Source organism: Chiroxiphia lanceolata, chromosome 1 (genome assembly GCF_009829145.1).
Source record: "Chiroxiphia lanceolata isolate bChiLan1 chromosome 1, bChiLan1.pri, whole genome shotgun sequence".
Lineage (NCBI taxonomy): Eukaryota > Metazoa > Chordata > Aves > Passeriformes > Pipridae > Chiroxiphia > Chiroxiphia lanceolata.
In genome coordinates, this window is record NC_045637.1 from 102,634,532 (window position 1) to 102,652,921 (window position 18,390).

General features: G+C 43.3%; 1 protein-coding gene across 1 annotated transcript in view; it reads left to right on the forward strand.

Annotated features, from left to right (window-relative positions):
- The first annotated feature begins 1,236 nt into the window (after positions 1–1,236).
- Positions 1,237–18,390, forward strand: part of HECW1 (HECT, C2 and WW domain containing E3 ubiquitin protein ligase 1) — a 258,402-nt gene continuing 241,248 nt past the window's right edge. The window contains 1 exon segment of the mRNA XM_032700164.1: positions 1,237–1,430. Coding sequence (XP_032556055.1) covers positions 1,401–1,430 — 30 coding nt within the window. The 5' untranslated portion in view covers positions 1,237–1,400.

Below are 18,390 nucleotides of genomic sequence, written 5' to 3' on the forward strand. Positions count from 1 at the left end.
TCTGCTGATACAGGGTTCTAATTTCTCCTGTTTCACATCTTTAAGAAAGGAAATGAGACAATCACGTGGAAATTAGAAGTCACAATGCATCTGAAAATATTTTGGAGTGTGTTGATTAGAAAATTAAAATAAGTATTTCTTGCACTGATACCAAACACAATAAATCTGAGATTTGAAAAAAATTTGTATGAGGAAAGATTGCAAAGATGGTTTTAGAAACAAGCTTAGCTTCAGTTGTGAAGGTACTGGACACATTCGTGGGTTTTATCAACATGACTTTGCTTCAGGATACAACTTAGGACCCAGAATAGTCTTGAAAATTTGATATATTTAGTAGTGGGTAGGTGAATCCACTCCAACAGGATGGTTTAAAAAAAGCACCATTTCAAAAACTTTGTGTCTAGAAAAGGGAGGTGAGGGGGCAAGCAGGCCTCTGCAGGATTGTTCTGTCTTTCCTCTGAGGGTTGACATGAAGAACTGTTCTTTGTCCCTTTTGACTGGTGGGACAGTGGGTTTCTGCTGGAAGCCGTTGTTCCCTGCAGTCCCAACAGCACTTCTGGTCTATTTTTGGTGAGCAGGTTTGCAAGACCTGTGGGAGAAATGAGTGTACGGCACCCCTGCCCCCATCCTGAACTGCCTTTTGAAACTTTTTGCAGCTGTGGTACTGTGATTTTCTTTGTCCAGGGGTGCAAGTCATAAAGCCCTATCTAGGAGGAAAGGCTGGAGATGAGCGTGGTGAAGACTGCATGTTCTCCAGGACGGCTGCTGGAGCAGTAGTGCTCCCCAGTCTCTTCTTTAGGTGAGTGGGGAAAAGGCTTTAATGATCACCCCAGAGGCTCCGGCACTGGTGAGGTGTTGGTGTGAGGACGAGAGCCCCAAGTTCAAGGGGTAAAGAGGAAAACAGGTTGATTTTCCTCCCCCCCCGCCTCTATGCCCGATGCGGGGTGAGCCAAGTTGTGTGCTGTGCGCCCCCGAGGAGAGCTGGGAATGCTGTGCGGGGGAAGAGAGGGTGAGAAGAGCGGGCGGGCGACCCGCGGGTGGGCACCGTACCTGGGCGGTCTGGGACACCGCCGTGCCGGGCGGGAGGGACAGCGAGAGAGAGAGAAGAGGGAGGGAGGAGCGCTGAGGGGCGGGCCGGGCCGGGCGGCGCTGCCGGGCGCCCGCCGCGGCGTGTGGGTGGCTCCAGGCGGCCGGTACCCAGCGACAGGCGGCGAGGTGGGAGGAGGCTGGCGGGGCGGAGGAGGAGGAGGAGGGAGCTCGGCGGTGCTGCGGGCGTATCAGCCGGTGCTGGACTATGGTGCGGCTCGGCGGGGGCTGACACGGCGGCACCCCGCCCGCCCTCCCTCCCTGCCGGCTGACAGGCACGTGTGGGATGTGAGAGCTGCCCTCGCTGGAGGAGCATGAGCTGTGCCCAGGCCGGCATTGTCCAGGTACGAGGGGCTGCTGCCGCCCGGCCCTGGGTGAGGGTGGTGGGGCCGGGGGGAAAGGAGGGGCCGGGTAGCGTCGCCTCCCGGCCGAAAAGTGCGAGGCGGGATGGGGCTGGCAGCGGCCTCGCCGCCGGGAAAGGCCCTTCCCGGGGCGGGCAGCCCCCGCCCGGCCGGCGGGATGCGGTGGCAGGTCGTGGGTGTGCGCTGTCATCCGCGCCCGGCTGCGGGTGCCGCCTTTGTGCCTCGGAGGTCTGTGCGGGATGGGACTCCCGTCCGTGTCCCTGAGCACTGCCGCGGGTGGGGGGTGGCGGTGGGGGGGAGTCGCTCTCCAAGGAGCAGATGGGCCCCGGTGGGTTACGGGCTGAGCCGTCGGCCTGTCGTCTGAATTCCACTAGCGAGCAAATAGTGTAGAATTATGATGAGCGACGTGCCGGCGGGGATTGACATCATTTGGGGGATATGGATGCGCGCAGGCGGTGATGAAGAGTCCCGCGCTGAATTTTCTGTGGTTACGTCCCTTCCTTGTAAAAGCAGAAGCCCCCAGGTCTCGTTCTTGGCTCCTTGACAATGCAGCAAAATTTAAAGCACGAACCGCCTTTTCCCCCCCTGTTCTGTTGCTGTAAGCCAATCTTGTGACTTCATATTTTGGTTATTACCTTGTGTTATTATGTAACTGCATTTTTGTTAGCAATTAAATAAAATAACTTATAAGTATGTTAAGAACATTGCCCTCTCCCGTAGCATTGTCAAATGCTGCGTTTCTCATTTTGCAGCCTGCATAGATAATGGGTTTATACTGACACAGGCAGTACAATTCATTTTGTTCTCTCTTGCATCGTTTCCCGTGTGTTTCTCTGTAGTTGCAGAAGAAATTACTTGGCCTGGGTTTAGGTTTTTGCATCCTGCTGTTTGGAGCTGCAGTAGTGCCTCTTTTTTTTTTTTATGCTGCACTCAGCAGAAGTGCGTAGTGAGACTGTACAACAGTCAGTCAGGCTGTGCTCCTGTCCCTGTGTTTACCAGCGCTACCTTCTCATTTTGTGGGGTACCCAACCCTATCTGGATATGGCAGGAATTAGGGGCAGGGTGCTGCTGTGCCAGTGGTACCACATAGCAGGTGGTCATCTGCGCCTTTCTGATTAGTGCTCATGCAAGGATTGCAGTTATTACAGTAATTCATTTTGGCTAGGGGATTCATTTTGGAAATTTGGATTTTCCACTAAGAAGGGATTATCATTTCTCTGCATAGTATGTGTGTTTTATGAAGAAGTGGAGTACGGTATGTATCCTGGCTGCTCTCTCTGTTTCTTTTCTGTCTTTGAAGTGCACACCCATTTGGACAACACAGGTGCAATGTTGATTTTCATGCTGGAAGTAGATGTAAGAAGCAGCACACAGCCAACAGAACACTCATCCTATCGATGTAGTCTCAGTCTAGTACGGGGGAAAAGAGTATCTGTTCTTACAGAGGAAATGAGGGGTCCATTTACTTGTTTGTTACAGGAGGGTGAGCAGGGAGTTAGAACAGAGTGGTTGGTCAGATGGGCAGTATTTGTGAGCAGCGAGCAGCATGTGAGTCAGGGGTAGATGGCATATTTTGTCAATTGAGTGATACGGTTGCTAATGTGTTTCTGACTTAATGTGACCTGAGCTTTGGACTTCTAAACTTTTGGTATCAATCAGCTCTTTCTTGTCAGCTTACTCGTTTGAAATCAGAGCAGGCCAGAGCATGAACTGATACACTCAGTGACTTTATCAGTAACTGTCAATATCTAAATGTGATGGTGATTTATCTGAAAGCAAACTGTGTACACTTGCTCAGAACATCCCCAAGAATTGATCCCAAATTCATATGCTCAGTATTTTAAATGCATTCTAGTAAATAATATGGTACTTATTGTGTTCCAATAAATAAATGGCTAAGACTTGTTACTAAAGTGCAATCTTTCAGTGGCTTTGTGTTTCATGTACATGGCATGTGATCTAGCATTCTTTGCCATTGTGAGATAATCTCTGCGAAGCTTCATGGAGTTTTGCACGTGCTGTTTGATGCTAATTAGCGTTCATTCGAGGTAGTGCTAAATCCTTCTCCCTGTCTCCTTTTGAATAGTCTTCTTACAAACGATGCACTGACTTGAATGAATAGTACAAGCAAAATTTACTTTATTAGCAGCTTTTTTAAATACTGCAATTCAAGTTGCGAGAGTGATGGTGTTGAACAGTTGGTCTTGGGCCAGGAGATGTTCTAACAAAGAGGTTAGGTTGTCTGTTTTTTAAAGCTGTTGGATCTGTCTTGTGGATGCAGGCATTAAGGTTGCCCTGTGGTTTCAACTCTGAAAACTGCTTTTAAAAAAAAAATCCAGCAAAACAACCTCCTGTTTCTCTTCCAGTTAACCATGTTGCAAAGTTCAAACAGAAGGGCTTTTAGTAACTAAAAACGGCAATTATTCTGAAGTTTCTTTGTGATGATAGACTTTTCCAGAGAATGTAACTTGTCTTCACACCGACTTTTGATCTTTCAAAATGTCTCTGTGGTCCTAAGACTTTACCTGTGTAGTTTCCTCCAAACTTAGGAGGCTTGGCTTCAGCATGTATAGATCACAGCCTTTGTGGGCCTCTAGAGATAGGGAGGAGAACTCGAGCCTTTATAGAAGTGCTCTGGCTTGCTCTCCCTCCCGTTCTGCGGAAGGGATGCTTGCCAACCTAAGCTGAAGTTGCATCTTTGTGAATAGTACCCCAAACAGTTTCACTGGGTATCAATGTATACGTGTGGCTTCCACGAATGGATTGTACCTGCAGCTGCCACAGCTTTCCAGCATATACAGCTGTGATCCTGTGATTGCCCCGGGAATCACCATCACCTCAGATGCTCCCCGGCCTCCAGTGGCACCTGTGCTGCCGGGAACGTTGCTATAGCGTCGGCTGTTTCCATCAGATTGGCTTGAAGTAGCTGGGGGATGATCCTGCTCATACGGGTTTGTGTATCTGCCTATTAGCAGGAAAAGGAATTGTGACGCCCCCTTTTCTTCAGGATGTCTGTTGTTTGTTTACGCTCAGCAGCTTTCTCGGTTTTGGCAATAAGGAGATGAGTCAGTTTTGCTTCTGTTTAAGGCTTTTTTTACCCATTTCCCTTGTAACATTTCATGTACTGTTGTGATTCTGCAATGGCTGAGTGGCAAATACTGCAGGGTTTTGGTTTGATTCCTTAGAAATATATTTCTGTTGGCCTTAGATATCATGACCATTAGTTCTAATAAAGTTTAGAATAGATTAGATCTTATGTACTTACGTATTTGTCCTAAAACACAGAAATATTTTGTTTTCTGCTGGTAATCTCAGGAGGGTGGGGGTCATGCAACTCAAGGAAAATGAAAGTACAGCCAGTAGCAAACAGCAAGATGGGATACCACCTACTCCAGCTGATGTTTTCTAGATGAGATTTGAGGCCAGCAAGATGCTTAGAGTTAATTAAGAAGAAATGGCAAATTTCTTTGATGCGGGGAGCCCAGGGTCATTTTCCTTATAGTTAATGAATGGTGACTAGGCAGCTGTATAATGGGCTTGTGAGTCAGTCTTGGACTTTTTGATCAGCTATGCCTGGCTAGGGTATCCCATCGTTAGCTCTGAAGTAGGAGGTGTAGGTTTTTCAGGCAGGGTTCCTTAGGAGGTGCTGGGACTGTCCCTTGGCAAGAGGGTGTCCTCATCTCAGATGTTTGTGGAATATGGACCGGTAAGACTGGTCTAAACTACAGGCAAAATAGTCTGCTGTCCTGGGAATCAGACTGCTGTGTGCAAGAGGCTGACTGTGGCCCCATGGCCTGCTTTTGCTTTGGCAAGAGGGAGGAGTTGGGTTGAAGCAGGGCAACAGCTGAGCCTGGAGTGGAATTCCCTTGCTACAGTACCTGTTGCAGCTCCCATTTGTCCTCTCCCTCCAGTGGTAGCAGCAATAGAAGCCACCATCAGCTCCTCAGGGCTCTCCTTCCCCCAACTTTCCACTTTATAATCTCACCCTCCTTTTCCACGAGTTAGAAGCAGCCTAAGCTTGATTCCAGCCCCTCATCCTTTTGTCCAGAACATTGCCTACAATGCAGATAAACCTTGAGATGGCTTGGGGGTTGGGGTGGAGTGATATGGCAAGCTGTTCCTTTTAGATCTTAAAAAAAAGGGGGAAATCCTGGTGGTTGTGTTTGAAATCTCAGAAGCGTGATCAGCGCTGTGTTCCCCAGGGAATCGCTACTCTCCATTGTATTGCAAAGTTCTCTGAGGACGCAGCAGCACAGGCAGCGTTCCCTTGCTGCAGAGCAGAAGGTCTGTGGGAGAGAGCGCGTGCACAGCAGTCAGAAAGCCTATTATTGAGACCTACGCTGAGGTTTCTTTTTATGCATTTAGCAAAACAGGCTCTCTCTTTCACACTTTCCAGATATTTTTATATTTCTCTGCAGATGCTTGCAGAACACTAACATTTGTTTGGTTTGAAGCCTGAATAAAAATTCTTAACCAATGTCTGGAAGCAAAAGAAAAAAGGCAAGTATTTCTCCCAGAATTAAAATCCATTTAAATTTGAGAGTTGTTAACCCATGAAGTAGTGGTGCAATATAGAATGTCTCTTGGACTGAATCACTTGTGCTTAAAATGGAACATGCTCTAAAAATAAATGGCTAATTGCTTCAATGTAGTCAATATGGAATTTAAAGATGACTGACAGAGTGATTTGTCATCCATCTCCATAGCAGGAATCATCTGGGAAGTCTGTGATGTTAAAGGCATTTGTTTCTATTAGCACCTTTTAAAGTAGTTTTGTTAATGAACTCTTGAGCACCAGGACTGAAATATGTCATGTGGTATAATTAATTTTTCTGTATCATAGGAAAATGTTGCCATGTGCAACTTCAATTACAGAATCAGGTTCCTCAGGTCCTGAAATGCGTGGTTCAGCACGCCTGTTTTCTTAAAGAAAACACAAGCATGTTGTACTTCTGGTGCCAACCAAAAAAAGTGCTCTCACACATCTCCATGTAAAATGTAGGATGGTCCTGAAAGCTTGGGAAGATCTGATGTTGTGCTACCCACTTTTTGCAGAGAGGAGGACTGGTGGATACTCCCGCGAAACGTGTAACCAGAAGAGGCGGAGCAGGAAACTGTCTGCTTTTCCTAAGGGATAAAAGGAGAGCAAGAGAGGGGGAGAAAAGCTTGATGAGATGGTCAAACAACTCAATCTTCACTGTATGCTGGTGAAATGCAAGAGTGCTGGTAGTATGGAGACAGTCAAGGAGCTGTTCTCTAGATCTCAAGTGTTGCTGTGACTTTCTTCCTTCCTGAAACAAACTATCCTGCCAAAGTCTCTCTCATGCAGAATGTATGTTGTATGTTGTACAGACTTTGCTGAACTAGGTAAGAAGCAGTGTAGTTGGGGATAATCCAGCTTTGCTTGTGAACTGTGTGCCTGTTGCAAGGCACTTCCTGAAGCATTGGAAGCTACCCGCCTGGGCATCTGTGGGCATGCTTACAAGGGCTTGAAAAACTAGTGGAACACGTAGGATCATCTGATGTCCCAAGCTGGGCAGCTTGCTGCTTTTGTTTTGGCGCTGTCAAGAGTGATAGTAGGAGATATTGTCTTATTCCTACATCTTAATGCAGCCTCAGGAAAATTTAAACTTAGAATCCGCATTTTAATGAAGAACATCCATCTAGGTTATTTGTCAATTGTCTTTAATGATGTGTTAAAAAAAATAAAGCTATGTGAGACGCCCTAGGATTTTAATATGAAAATATGTATATACTGTTTCTTTGACAAGATATGTCTTGTGTTCAATTGCTTGGTTGCCTGAAGAAGACAAAGAAAAGCACAGATTTAGTCTTTGAGGCAGCATCTTGATTTAAATAGCAAAGTTTAGTTGCTACATGCTTAATATGAAAAGGGGAGTAAGCAGATGAAATGTTTAATCTTGGAGTCAGAACACATGTTTCCAAGATGATGCTGTTCAATACTCGTGGAAGGCCTATTAGCCATTAGGTTGTTTCCTGCCTTGGTTACAGGAAGTTGCATAGAGATTAGGAGTAAGATCTTCCCATGAACTTTTAAGTTGCTTGATTTGACTGCACCATGCTCTCAAATGGTGGTCAATGTGAGGTCAATACCATGATTCAGAAATACTATATATGTACCTGAGTCATAGGAGAGACACGATGCTGAGATAAAGCATTATTGAGTCAACCCCTTTGGTTTAAAAATGAACAGTGCTTCTAAAGTTTTTTGGAACTTTTCTTGATGAAGGGCAATGCTGTGTGGCCTCGTGATTTTTTTTTAATTGTTTTTTTTCACAGAGCTGAGTGTCATAGGGAAGCTGGCTGTTTCCTGTGCCAGCATGAAGCGCTGACATTTCTTTCTCATTACTCTAGCAGCAGGCTAAAGCAGGAACAGCCATAGGAGTTACTACCCAGACCAGGTATTAAGGACTAATGAGCTGAACTATATTTTCTTCTCCGCTTCTTGGGCCAGAACAGGATTCCAACAGAAAAACACCTGGTCCTGTGGTAGAACTCCTTTCCAAGGCCCCTCACTGTAGTGGCTTGTAAGAGTTAGGCTGCCTGATTTACCTTCCTTTTTGTTTCCACTTCTTAATGTTCCTTAAGGATTTTGCTTTGTGTGTGAAATTACCCATTTTTATGTAAGCAAAGCTCTCATTAAAGAATAAGATTTCCCACCTGACTAAAGGTAGAATTTCTTATGTTGGCCAGGAAACTGCATGCTTGAGTAAGAACCATTATCCACTCTTGAAATTTGACTTTGTATTATTCTTTCATGCTCCTCAGAACTGTCACTCTCAAAGAATCCTCCTAGCAGATTTTCAAAGATTCCCTCTCTTTGATAGTCTATTCTCCCCCTTCAACCTTCTCACTCCACAAGAACTGAGTGATTGCAAAGTACTGTTGTTCTTTGCAATGCAGTTTGCTACACAGATACTGTGGGCCATGCAATTTTATGTCTCAGACAATTAAAACATGTTTTAATAACTCAGACTAATTCTCCATACCCAATAACATGATGTAGACTAGAACCTTAGTGTCTGTATTTGAGCAATTATATTAGGGCATTTCTAATTAAAAACATGTATTACCTAACTGTAGGTCTCTGAATTCTTAAATATCAGTATCTTTTGCACTCAACTGTGTATAATGTGGGAGCAGGTGCAGAGAGGGTACTTGCTTATCATGAAATGCTTAAGGCAATTTACAAATTAGGTTTTACTGTTGCTGGGGAGGGAATGAAAAAGTTTGGGATGTGGGAACAAAATCACAAGTAGGAAATGCAGCAAAACTGTAGCAAAGGTGTGGCAAAGTGTTCTGTGCCCTTCTATGTGTTCAGCTTGCCAAGTGAGCTACTGAGGTTTGTGTAGAGGTGGATCCTAGAGAAGGGTGGAAGCAGATAGCATCTTCTAGAAATGGAATCTAGGGAGAAGCTATTCGACTTGCATGTTGGAGCCATATGGTAACTTATTTTAAGATGTCAGCTGTATTGTCTTGTCCAGCTTGGAAGATCATCACAAGCCCAGGGAAGTTGCCACAGAACTTCTAGAAAGAGGCAGACTACCCTCGTGTCCCCTTTCCTTTCCTCATTTGTCTGCCTGAATCTGTCTGCGAAGGTGACTTTTTGAAGTTTGGAATAGAGGTAGTGGCTCGGGTCAGGCTCCCTGTAGGGTTGTCTCGACCCTGCATCATCAGCATCTTTAAAAGAAACGCTAAAAAATGTCTAAGGCTCTGGTTGAAAATGAGTAAGAAACAACTCCACAAAAGATAGTACAGATAGGAGTTGCTTGATTACGGTAAAAGGATGATATAGGGCTGTGGGGTAGAGGTTGTATGTTTAAACCTCTGTTTGGAGTGGGAATAAAAGTGTTCCTGGTAGAGCCTCTACTTCTGTAAAATATCTTGACTGCCTAGTTCATATTAGAATTATTTTCTAATGGTTCTCAAATGTCAATTTAGTGTGTGCGTGTGTATGAATTATTTGTTGGTAAAACATGATTCTGAGGCTTGGACTCCAAGTTAAATATATGCCTGGTTTGACCTATTTTTTCCCAACCTAATTCTGCCAGCTCTGGGTGTGCACGCGTGATGTTTCTTGCTGAGGGAGTCCTGCTGACCTTAGAGAGACAACACACCTTAGGAAAGCTGGTACGTGGTAGTTGGTAGCAGGCTCAGGGTTTGCATGAGTTGGGCTGTCAAGCTGGCTCAGCAAGGGGAACATGACATAGGATGTTTGAGGAGGAGTCTACTGATTTAACACTGTGTTATGTAGCAGCTCAGGAAGGGTCATTGTAAATAATGTGTTCGGCTGACTTGTGACCTCCTCACAATAGGTCTGAGAGATGGACAGGAGATCAGTCTACTTGATGGACTTCTAATAACTCACTGAAAACCCTGTTCATCTGCTTTAGCTACCTGGACCAAAAAGGATACAACTGCAGCATTTCTAATCCAGATAATCCCTGTGGGACCACAAGAGGGGACACCCACATGCTGAAATGAAAAGTAATAAGAGGGCCTTAAGCAAATGAAGATCTAAGCTGCTAAGTCTACATGGCATATTGTGAGCTTACTAGCTTATATCCAGGACCCTATAGCCATGTTTCATGCAGCACTGCACCAAAAAGAAAAGCATAACAGATTATCTTGAGTCGGCTGCGAGCAACTGGGTTATGTGCAGGCACCAATAGGATTTCTGCTCTGTGCTCCCCACAGTTTTTGTTTCCCATGTAGTGCAGGCAAAAGTGGCTTGCTGTATCTCTACCCCCTCAGCATACTTGTGCCCTGGGTTAGGTGGAAGCTGGTTAACAGTGCCTGAAAGGAGGCAGGTCCTCAAAAGCAGGAACTCCAAAACTGGTGTGTTGGGTAGGGCCTGGTGCTCAGGGAGGGAGCTCCCCTCTCCAGAAAGGGGTGTTATTATTTCTCTTGCATCTGATTTAGATCAGACCTAGATCTGTGACTTTCCAGGAATGTGCCCTAACAGGCAGGGAGATCCTCTTAAGTGTATGTGTGGGACATGCTTCAGACTGATCTGGCCAAAGTCCTTATGTTCTATATGGAATATTTGAAGATTCTTTGAGCCAGAGGGCAAGAGGGAGCATAATTCTACTTTAATGGGTAGAGGGGGAGTTTCTGTTCCTTTGCCAGGAGCTGGTTCCTGTGTTTTGTAGGCAGAGAAGCAAGTAGATTGTAAAAACTGGTGTTTCTGGTTTGCAGAGGAGCAGAACACTGTTTCCCTGAATCCTGTTGTGTTGAAAGCAGGGATGAGTGACAGTGAGTACCATTTTCAACTTGAATGATTAATTTTGCATAAATCTCATTCTTTTGATCTGACCCAAAATATATATATTCAGTCTAAGTCTTCTGAACTGTTATTATTCGTGCCTCAGTGATGCGTCCAATGGGAATTTGCATGTTTGTTTGGCTTGTTTTATGCAGTAGTTTTTTCAAATGAATCCTGGTAGCTAATGGTGAATATGAAAGCTTTCAAATACAAATTCCCATGTAATAGGATACTGATATAATTTGGTCAGAGCTATTATAAGCTGCAGATAATATGTGGTAACCAGTTCTTCGAGCCTCACAGAACCTAGGTTTAGAGCTTAGAAGGACGTTGGGCTCACCTCTAAGTTTAAAAGTGCAAAGACAAAGGTGAGAGATTATTGAAAAATGCTTTCCAGCTGTACCACTCAGCCAAAACCATTGTCTTTCCATAATCGCTTCCCTTGATTCTTTGACCATGGTTTCTGATAGCTGGTAGAGCAGGAGAGAGACTTTGTAGATGAAGAGGTCTCAGTTGAACTTCGTGCCAATTGAGGATTTCTCATTAGAGGAGCATAGGTAAAATTGCAGTTCATGATAAATAAATAATAAAAAGTTACTCCCTCCCATAGCTTTTAGGGTGGTTGTTTTTGTAGTTGTTTGTTCCCCAGCCACTTTTTAAAGGAAGCAGGAGGTAAAAAACTTTTTGAGCTTAAGCCAGCAGGCAAATTCTGCATCTGCTGGAGGTAGCAGATCTTCCATCTAGCGAACCATTTTTATGTGATTGCTGTGGAGGGAAAAAAATAGTCCTATTTTAGAATAGAGAGGGTTGGCATTGAGCAGACTTCCTCAGAGACCACTAACTGAGTGTGATGTTCCTCCTCTTGCTGTGGTTCATGTCCCTGCAGTGCTGTCCTGCCAGGCTTGACTTCGCAGGCTAGCTTCAGGTGTGGTTCAGGAGCTCAGACCAGTCCTTGGCAGCCCTGCTGAATGCTGAGTCACAGGGAAGAGATGGAGGCGCGAGTATTGTGCAGATGTGTGCAGCACTGGTGGACTGTTTGCTGGAAACTAGAGACACCCACAAATCACAAGTGCATCTTCAGTTGTTGATCAAGATTGGTGATATAATTACGATGTTCATTTTCAGAAAGCTGGCAGCTTGAGTAAAGAACTGAATTTGTCACCATGTGAGCCACCCTGAGGCTTGGAAGCCTCTTAAAAAAAACCCCTAAAACTCCATATATTTTTGCTTGCATATGCTTTTTGGGAATACATGTCATTTACGTGTAGACATTAAATCAGCCTTGTTTTGATTACTCCTTTCCTTGGAGTCTCTCACTCCTGGTGAAGACAGGTGAACTGGGCAGGAGCAAACCCAATGCACTGCGAACATGCAGCAAATTTATCTTCTTGAAGTAGCTCTGGTGCATGCATGTGTGGGAGGAGGGGAGACGTATTAAATAGTGGAGCTGCATGAAGATTTGCCAGTGGAACAGTTTTCTGTCAAAAAAAAAGCTGTTTTAAACAGAATCAAAATATTCCTCATGAGAATGTGTTTGTAATGCAGCTGGCAGCTGTTCAGAGGACCTGGAGCCCTGCAGCCTTGTTTAATGATCAGATCCAGTTGGGAGAGATCAGAGATGGAGGTGTGGCAAGGTGGTGTTTGTTGTTATGCTTCAGCTGTAAGGAAAACTTCAAAATACTTCCATTTCCCACAGTGCAGAGAACGAGATTTGACCTACTCTGCCATTTCTTAACACAACCATTTCTTAAAAACTATCTACTGTTTCCAATACACATCATCATTATAGTGTGGTAGTATTGTATTTACTTCTTGGAAGCCTGGGGCTGATCTCTTTGGTATGCCAAGTTCATTTAAGTCACTGATCTTGCACTGGGGATGCATTTGGCCCATGAAGTCTTAAAATAACTGTGGAAATACTCACCGCATTCTGTGGGACAGAGACCATAGAGGTTTCTCAGCTTGCAATTTTCTAGCACTTGTGCACTGGAAAACAAAAACACATCAGTGAGGGAACTCCCCTCCCCAAACATACACAATTACTTTTTGGCTTGACAGGATCACTTTGAATCGGATCCCTGCTCCCTTTTTCAATTCAGTTTTCCCTGTTTAGATTCAAATGTTACTTTAGCAAGTTTCTTTTTTTTTCCCCTCCTGACACTGCTGGGAGAAATCTTTTTTCTTCTCATTATCTCTACTTTCCCCCACCTCACTAACACCACTTTTATAGCTGTTAGAGCCTATGTTTGGGCCTTCAAGCATCCAGTGCAAACTAAGCACAGTGCTACTGTTTGGGCCCTCTTGGTTTCAGTGGTATTGGGACCTTCTTATTTTTGCACCAATACTTAGCCATTCTCACTTTATGGACCCTAAATCTTCAAATATAAAATGCTCTTCTAGCAGGGATGTGAACTTCCATAGAAATGTCACGTCATATTTGCCATTCAATTATCTATGTAACCTGCATTCTTCAGGCCTTGCAGTTGGGGTTTTTTCTTCTTGTAGTTAAAGTTTGGGTTTTTTTCCTATAATTAAAGGGAATTTTCTGTATTTCAGTCTGTGCCCATTGCCTCTGGTCCTATCACTGGTCACCACTGTGAAGAGCCTTGCTCAGTCTGCCTCACTCCATCCTATCAACTATTTATGCATATTGATAAGATTCCCCTTGAGACTTTTCTTCTCCAGGCTAAATAATCCCAGTGCATCCTTCTGCTTCTCTAGCCACTCTTTCCTGCATGATAGTAATTTTTTTGGGTCAGGACATGCATTTGTGTGCCTGCCTGGAGAGCTGTGTCAGGGCAGTGACCCAGGTTAGAGGTAACCTGTTATTTATTTTATGCTGTGTGGTTTTAACCCAGAATCAGGTCTACTTGGCTGTTCCATGAAGGCTTATGTCAATGCAAGCAAACACCCAGCAAAGACTGGGAATAAGGAGTGAGAGGAAGGCAAGGTGTTTCTTCTTGTGGAGTTGTCAATTCATGCTGTCTGTGTTTGTGACAGTAGTCACCTGTGTGGACTGTGAACAGATGTGAAGGCCTAAGGGTAAAAAATCTTTGGTCTGGACTTACTGGGGCAATGGAATTAGCATTTTGCAGGGATTTTTGTCTGCTGTGAGAAAAATAATTTTTCTTTATTATTTCTTTACCCTGACCTCAACCATTTTCTGCTCAGGAACTTTTGTAACTGTTTGTGTTTCTGTGGATTTAGTACCTTTCAACAGAGATCTGCTCCATGAAATCACCTCTGCTTTCCTTTGAACCTATCTACACTTGTATTATGTTTGAAAATGAATTTCCCAGCTCAACTAGCTGTTGCATTAAGAATCATTTCCTTTAGTATGTTGTGAACCTGACTCCTGCTTTCTCTTGATGCCCCTTCTTCTGGTATTGAAAGAGAAAGTGAATAATCCTCTGCTCTCTTTTCCACTCTTGAGTCCGTGGACCTCTGTCATATCTTCCCTCTGCTTTCTTTTATCCTTCCCTGAATCTTCTGTCAATCTTTTCTTCTGCCTTCATCTTTGGTACCTGTATACCTTTCCACTCCTGATTTGTCACCATTATAAAATACACTCCTGTTTTTCAGATACTCCTTTTGCAGTACTCCCAGACTAATTGTCTTCTAACTCCAGCCCCTAATGTGCACTTTTGCATCTCTTGTTGTAGCTCTGTGTATTTTGTGCAGTTCTATTTCACTGCTATCTTGTCTGGATACAGTTCGGTTTCTTGTATGGCATCCTTTTCTCTCCTTTGTCTCCTTCCACCATCAATATTTTGCTCATGGGCTTAGTCTTACTATTTGATTTTTTATTAGATAAAATTCATCTCTGTTCTCACATTATTAATGGATGTAATTTTCTGTTCACATCTGTTGCCAAAAATCTTTGCCCATGATTTGGTCATTTTATCCTTTTCTATTGTAATCTTAACCTCATCAGCTTTATACACGTTAAAAATCTGCTGTTGAGGGCATTTTTCTAGTCTGTTTCCTTTTATTTGAATCTGAGATCAATTTTTTTGCCTATTTATCTTATTTTTATCTTATGGATCTGCTAAATACTGCTGATTCTTAGATACCCATTCTTGTGCTCTCTGTCCCTTCTTTTGCTAGATAATTAACATGACTGAAGTTCTTAATTTCTGCCATTGATATGGCAGATCTCTTCATGCTGTTTTCTGTACTCATTGAACCAGTGGTAATAGACTGCCTGAGTAGTTTATTACCTTCTTCCTTCAGATCCTTCCAAATACTTACTCCTACAGAATATCTATTTCAATAATATCTGTGAACAAGTGCTATGCATTTTCTTATATCATCAATTTGAGATTATATTACAGACACTGGATAAATTACAGTTCAGTACACTTGCATTTCATGGAATTGTTTCTTATATTAGCCATTTGTGAGACAATTGCCTCTGATGTTCCTGATATTTTTGACTTTGCCTTATTAGTGGGTGATATAATTAAATCTTCCAAAATGCAGAAGACTTCAATGAGTTCTGTTGGGATTTTCATGCACAAGTTGCTTATTGGGATTGTTATGGCTCTTACAGGGTGCTGAGAGTCCTGTACTTTTTGATGGGTGTTCTGAGGATCTTTCTCCCTCTGTTGTATTAAATAAATCTCCCCTTACTTTAGCTGTCTAGAATCGAGCCCTCCTGTACCAATGGAATAACTGGATTCTTTGCAGTGGGGAGAGGGGCTTGAGATGAACTATTCTGTATTTTAAGGTAAGATGTACTTTCCTGTGTCTCTCTCTCAAGAAATCCTCAATGCAAATTTAAGCAAAACAGCTACAGAACTGGATGATGTAAATCTCACCTTACATCTGCTGTAGGGTTGTCTGTGGCAATAGAGGACTGGAATTTCTGGTCACTATTTTTGTAGTAGTTCATATTAGCATTTTCTTTAAGTGTATGTTGCTAAGGTTGTTGGTGTCTGTCTTCCTTGAGAGTGGAGTTTTGCTTTAGCAGAGGGGCTACATGTTATTATGTTCAGTGGAAGGTGTCACAAGCAGTAATGGTTGATTCATAATCACCTGCACATAACTATGTAGAGCAGTGTACTTTTTGAAAAGTGTAAAGGGTAACTGCATATCCAGCCAATAATTCTGTCCATAAGTATTGAAAAATCAGGAGATGGACTTCTTGCCAATGGGGGAATTTTCAAGGCTTTTGACTTGGAGACTCTTGTATGAGATCAGAATGTGCTTACAGGGTTCGAGGTTTTCAGTATGTGCAGGTTGGAGATTTACTTCTGGAAGGGAGAGCTGAGATTTTTTTTCCTTGACCCTGTTACTACAGATATACATTGGGAAAAAAGCCTTGATTTTTATTAAACTCACTAAAGTGCTGCTCTCACTAGAAAGCAATTAGATTTGGGGGTCCTTCTCCCCTATTGCAAACAAACTGCTCTGTGAAGTTTGAGATAGCAAGAAACTACAATTTCTTTGTATTGATTTTTTAAAAAAAACCTTGGCTATGCTTTCCTTTACATTCTCCTAAGCCTTGTTATATGGCCTTTTATATGTTGTTTATTTAAGAAACATGAATGTTACTCACTTAAAAAGAAAAATCCTCTCATCTTGTCTGAGGGTTAATCAAGGGAGAAACTTTCAAACCCATGAAAACAGGGCGAGACTCCCTCTACTCTGAAATATTGAGTAAAGGAATCAAAGGGAAATAATACTCTGTGATGATACCTCAGGGAAGATTTAATTAAGAAAATAAAATTGCATTAAGAATGACCTATTGTGGACTGCCAAAAAGTCAGCAGATGAGGGAGACATTTGTTAGCAGTGTGTGCCCATCAGAAAGAGCTTGCACATTGTACCAAGCCTGTGAGATATGATGCTCAAAGTGGCTTAAAGCAGTGTTTAACTGTCTGATTCATTAAGGTCAGTACTGCAGGGAGCACATCTAGTCTGTGAAATGGCTTGCAAGTTCTGGGAATCAGGGCTGGTCGTGGCATGTGGCCACACGTGGGTCTCTGCTTGTGCCTCACTTGGACTTCATATTAATGAGTCACCTGCAGTTCAGAGACAACAAATGTTTTCAGCCTTCACTGGCTAAAAGCTGCTGTCTGGTGCATGGCATCAGCCGTGAGGTTGTACCTGGAGTGCAGTGGGTATGTTTGCTGAGGTTTCAGCAGGTTTGTGTTCCTTTTAATCAATGTGGTTAAGTTTTCATGTGTGCTGGCCAGAAACAGTTTGGCACTGACTGGACCCTGGAAACGCAAGGGCAGTTAACTGGTTGGCAGAAGGTCAGCTGAGGGGTAGAGACATATGGGATGACAGATAGGAAGGAAGCAGCAAAAGCTCTGTCTGTTGGGCCAGGTCTACTAGAGGCATGAAAAGGAAGCAACTCACTTCTTCCCTTGGTGTGACCACGATTTTTTAGAGCTCAGAACTGTGCACTGGGGGGAGTGCATCTACAATCTACTCTTGCCAGAGGATTGTCTCTGGATTCACAGATGAGGATTGAATCAGGAAACTGTGGAAAAAGCAAATGAACTGAGGAGGAGGGAGTGTAGGGGACTTAACACTCGAACCTTTACTCCCCTAGGCAATGCTTTTGAAATACATTTGACTCATGAGGTCTAGAACAAGCCAGGGACTGACATTTAATAAGTAAAGGCGGCAAGGATGGGTCTGATGTCAGAAATAACGTGTGATTTTGTAAGTCAGCAGTCATCCCTGTGCTAGTGCTGAGCAGTTTCTCCTATGCCCCGTGCACTGTCTGAATCCCCAGAGGTCTCTCTCAGCCTGCTCTCTGGCAATTACAGAGGCATTCCCTTGCTCTCACCATTAGTGTAATAGCTTGTGAGAACATCACTTATCCTTTTGCTCTTGAGTGACTACTGCTTCCGTAATCTCCTTTGCATTAAACTAATGGATGGCTTGTGTATGCAATTTTTCTCCCCTCCTCATATGGTGAGGAGGGTGTCTGTCATTGCTTTTGTCTCATTTGTCTTTTAGTGCCGATGAAAATAGAAGAAGAATTTGACAAGCAATTGGAACAACTGTCATAGCTTGTTGAGATTTACTAAAAGTATGCAAATAATAGAAAATGCCTGCTGAAAAAAGAAACCCATTGCCACATTCAGTTATTTCGTTGCCATGTGTTCCTCAGTTGAAAGAAAGCAGATTGTCATCATGAGCAGTCATTTTACCTGAATTTTTTTTATCTTTCAGTTAGAAATGATGTTTAAAGTACCTACTTGATAAAATGGAATAGTGACCACTTGAAGATATCCCTTTGCTTAGAGATACAGTACCTCTCCCACTGTCTTTTACTAGAAAGTAACAGGGATTTTAAAGACCTGCTTCATTTTCCTTGCATTTGCAACATTATACCTGTGCTATTCTCTTTATTGTTAGAAGTTTTTCATAATGTCTGAACTGACTCTTGCTATGGTGTAATCAGTTCCATCCATCGTGGGCACAAGAGAAAATATTCTTTCTTCTTCACAGTAGCATCTTAAATATTGAATGGTGTCACTTGCACCATTCTTACCCATCTTTTTTCCACATTTTTGCTAACTAGGCCCAATTGTATGTATATCTCTATGGGTTGAGTTTTCCTGAATTTTCCTCTTTTATGTGACTCTTTGGACTTGCTCCAGTTGGCTGATCTGTTTCTTTAAATGCAGCACCCAG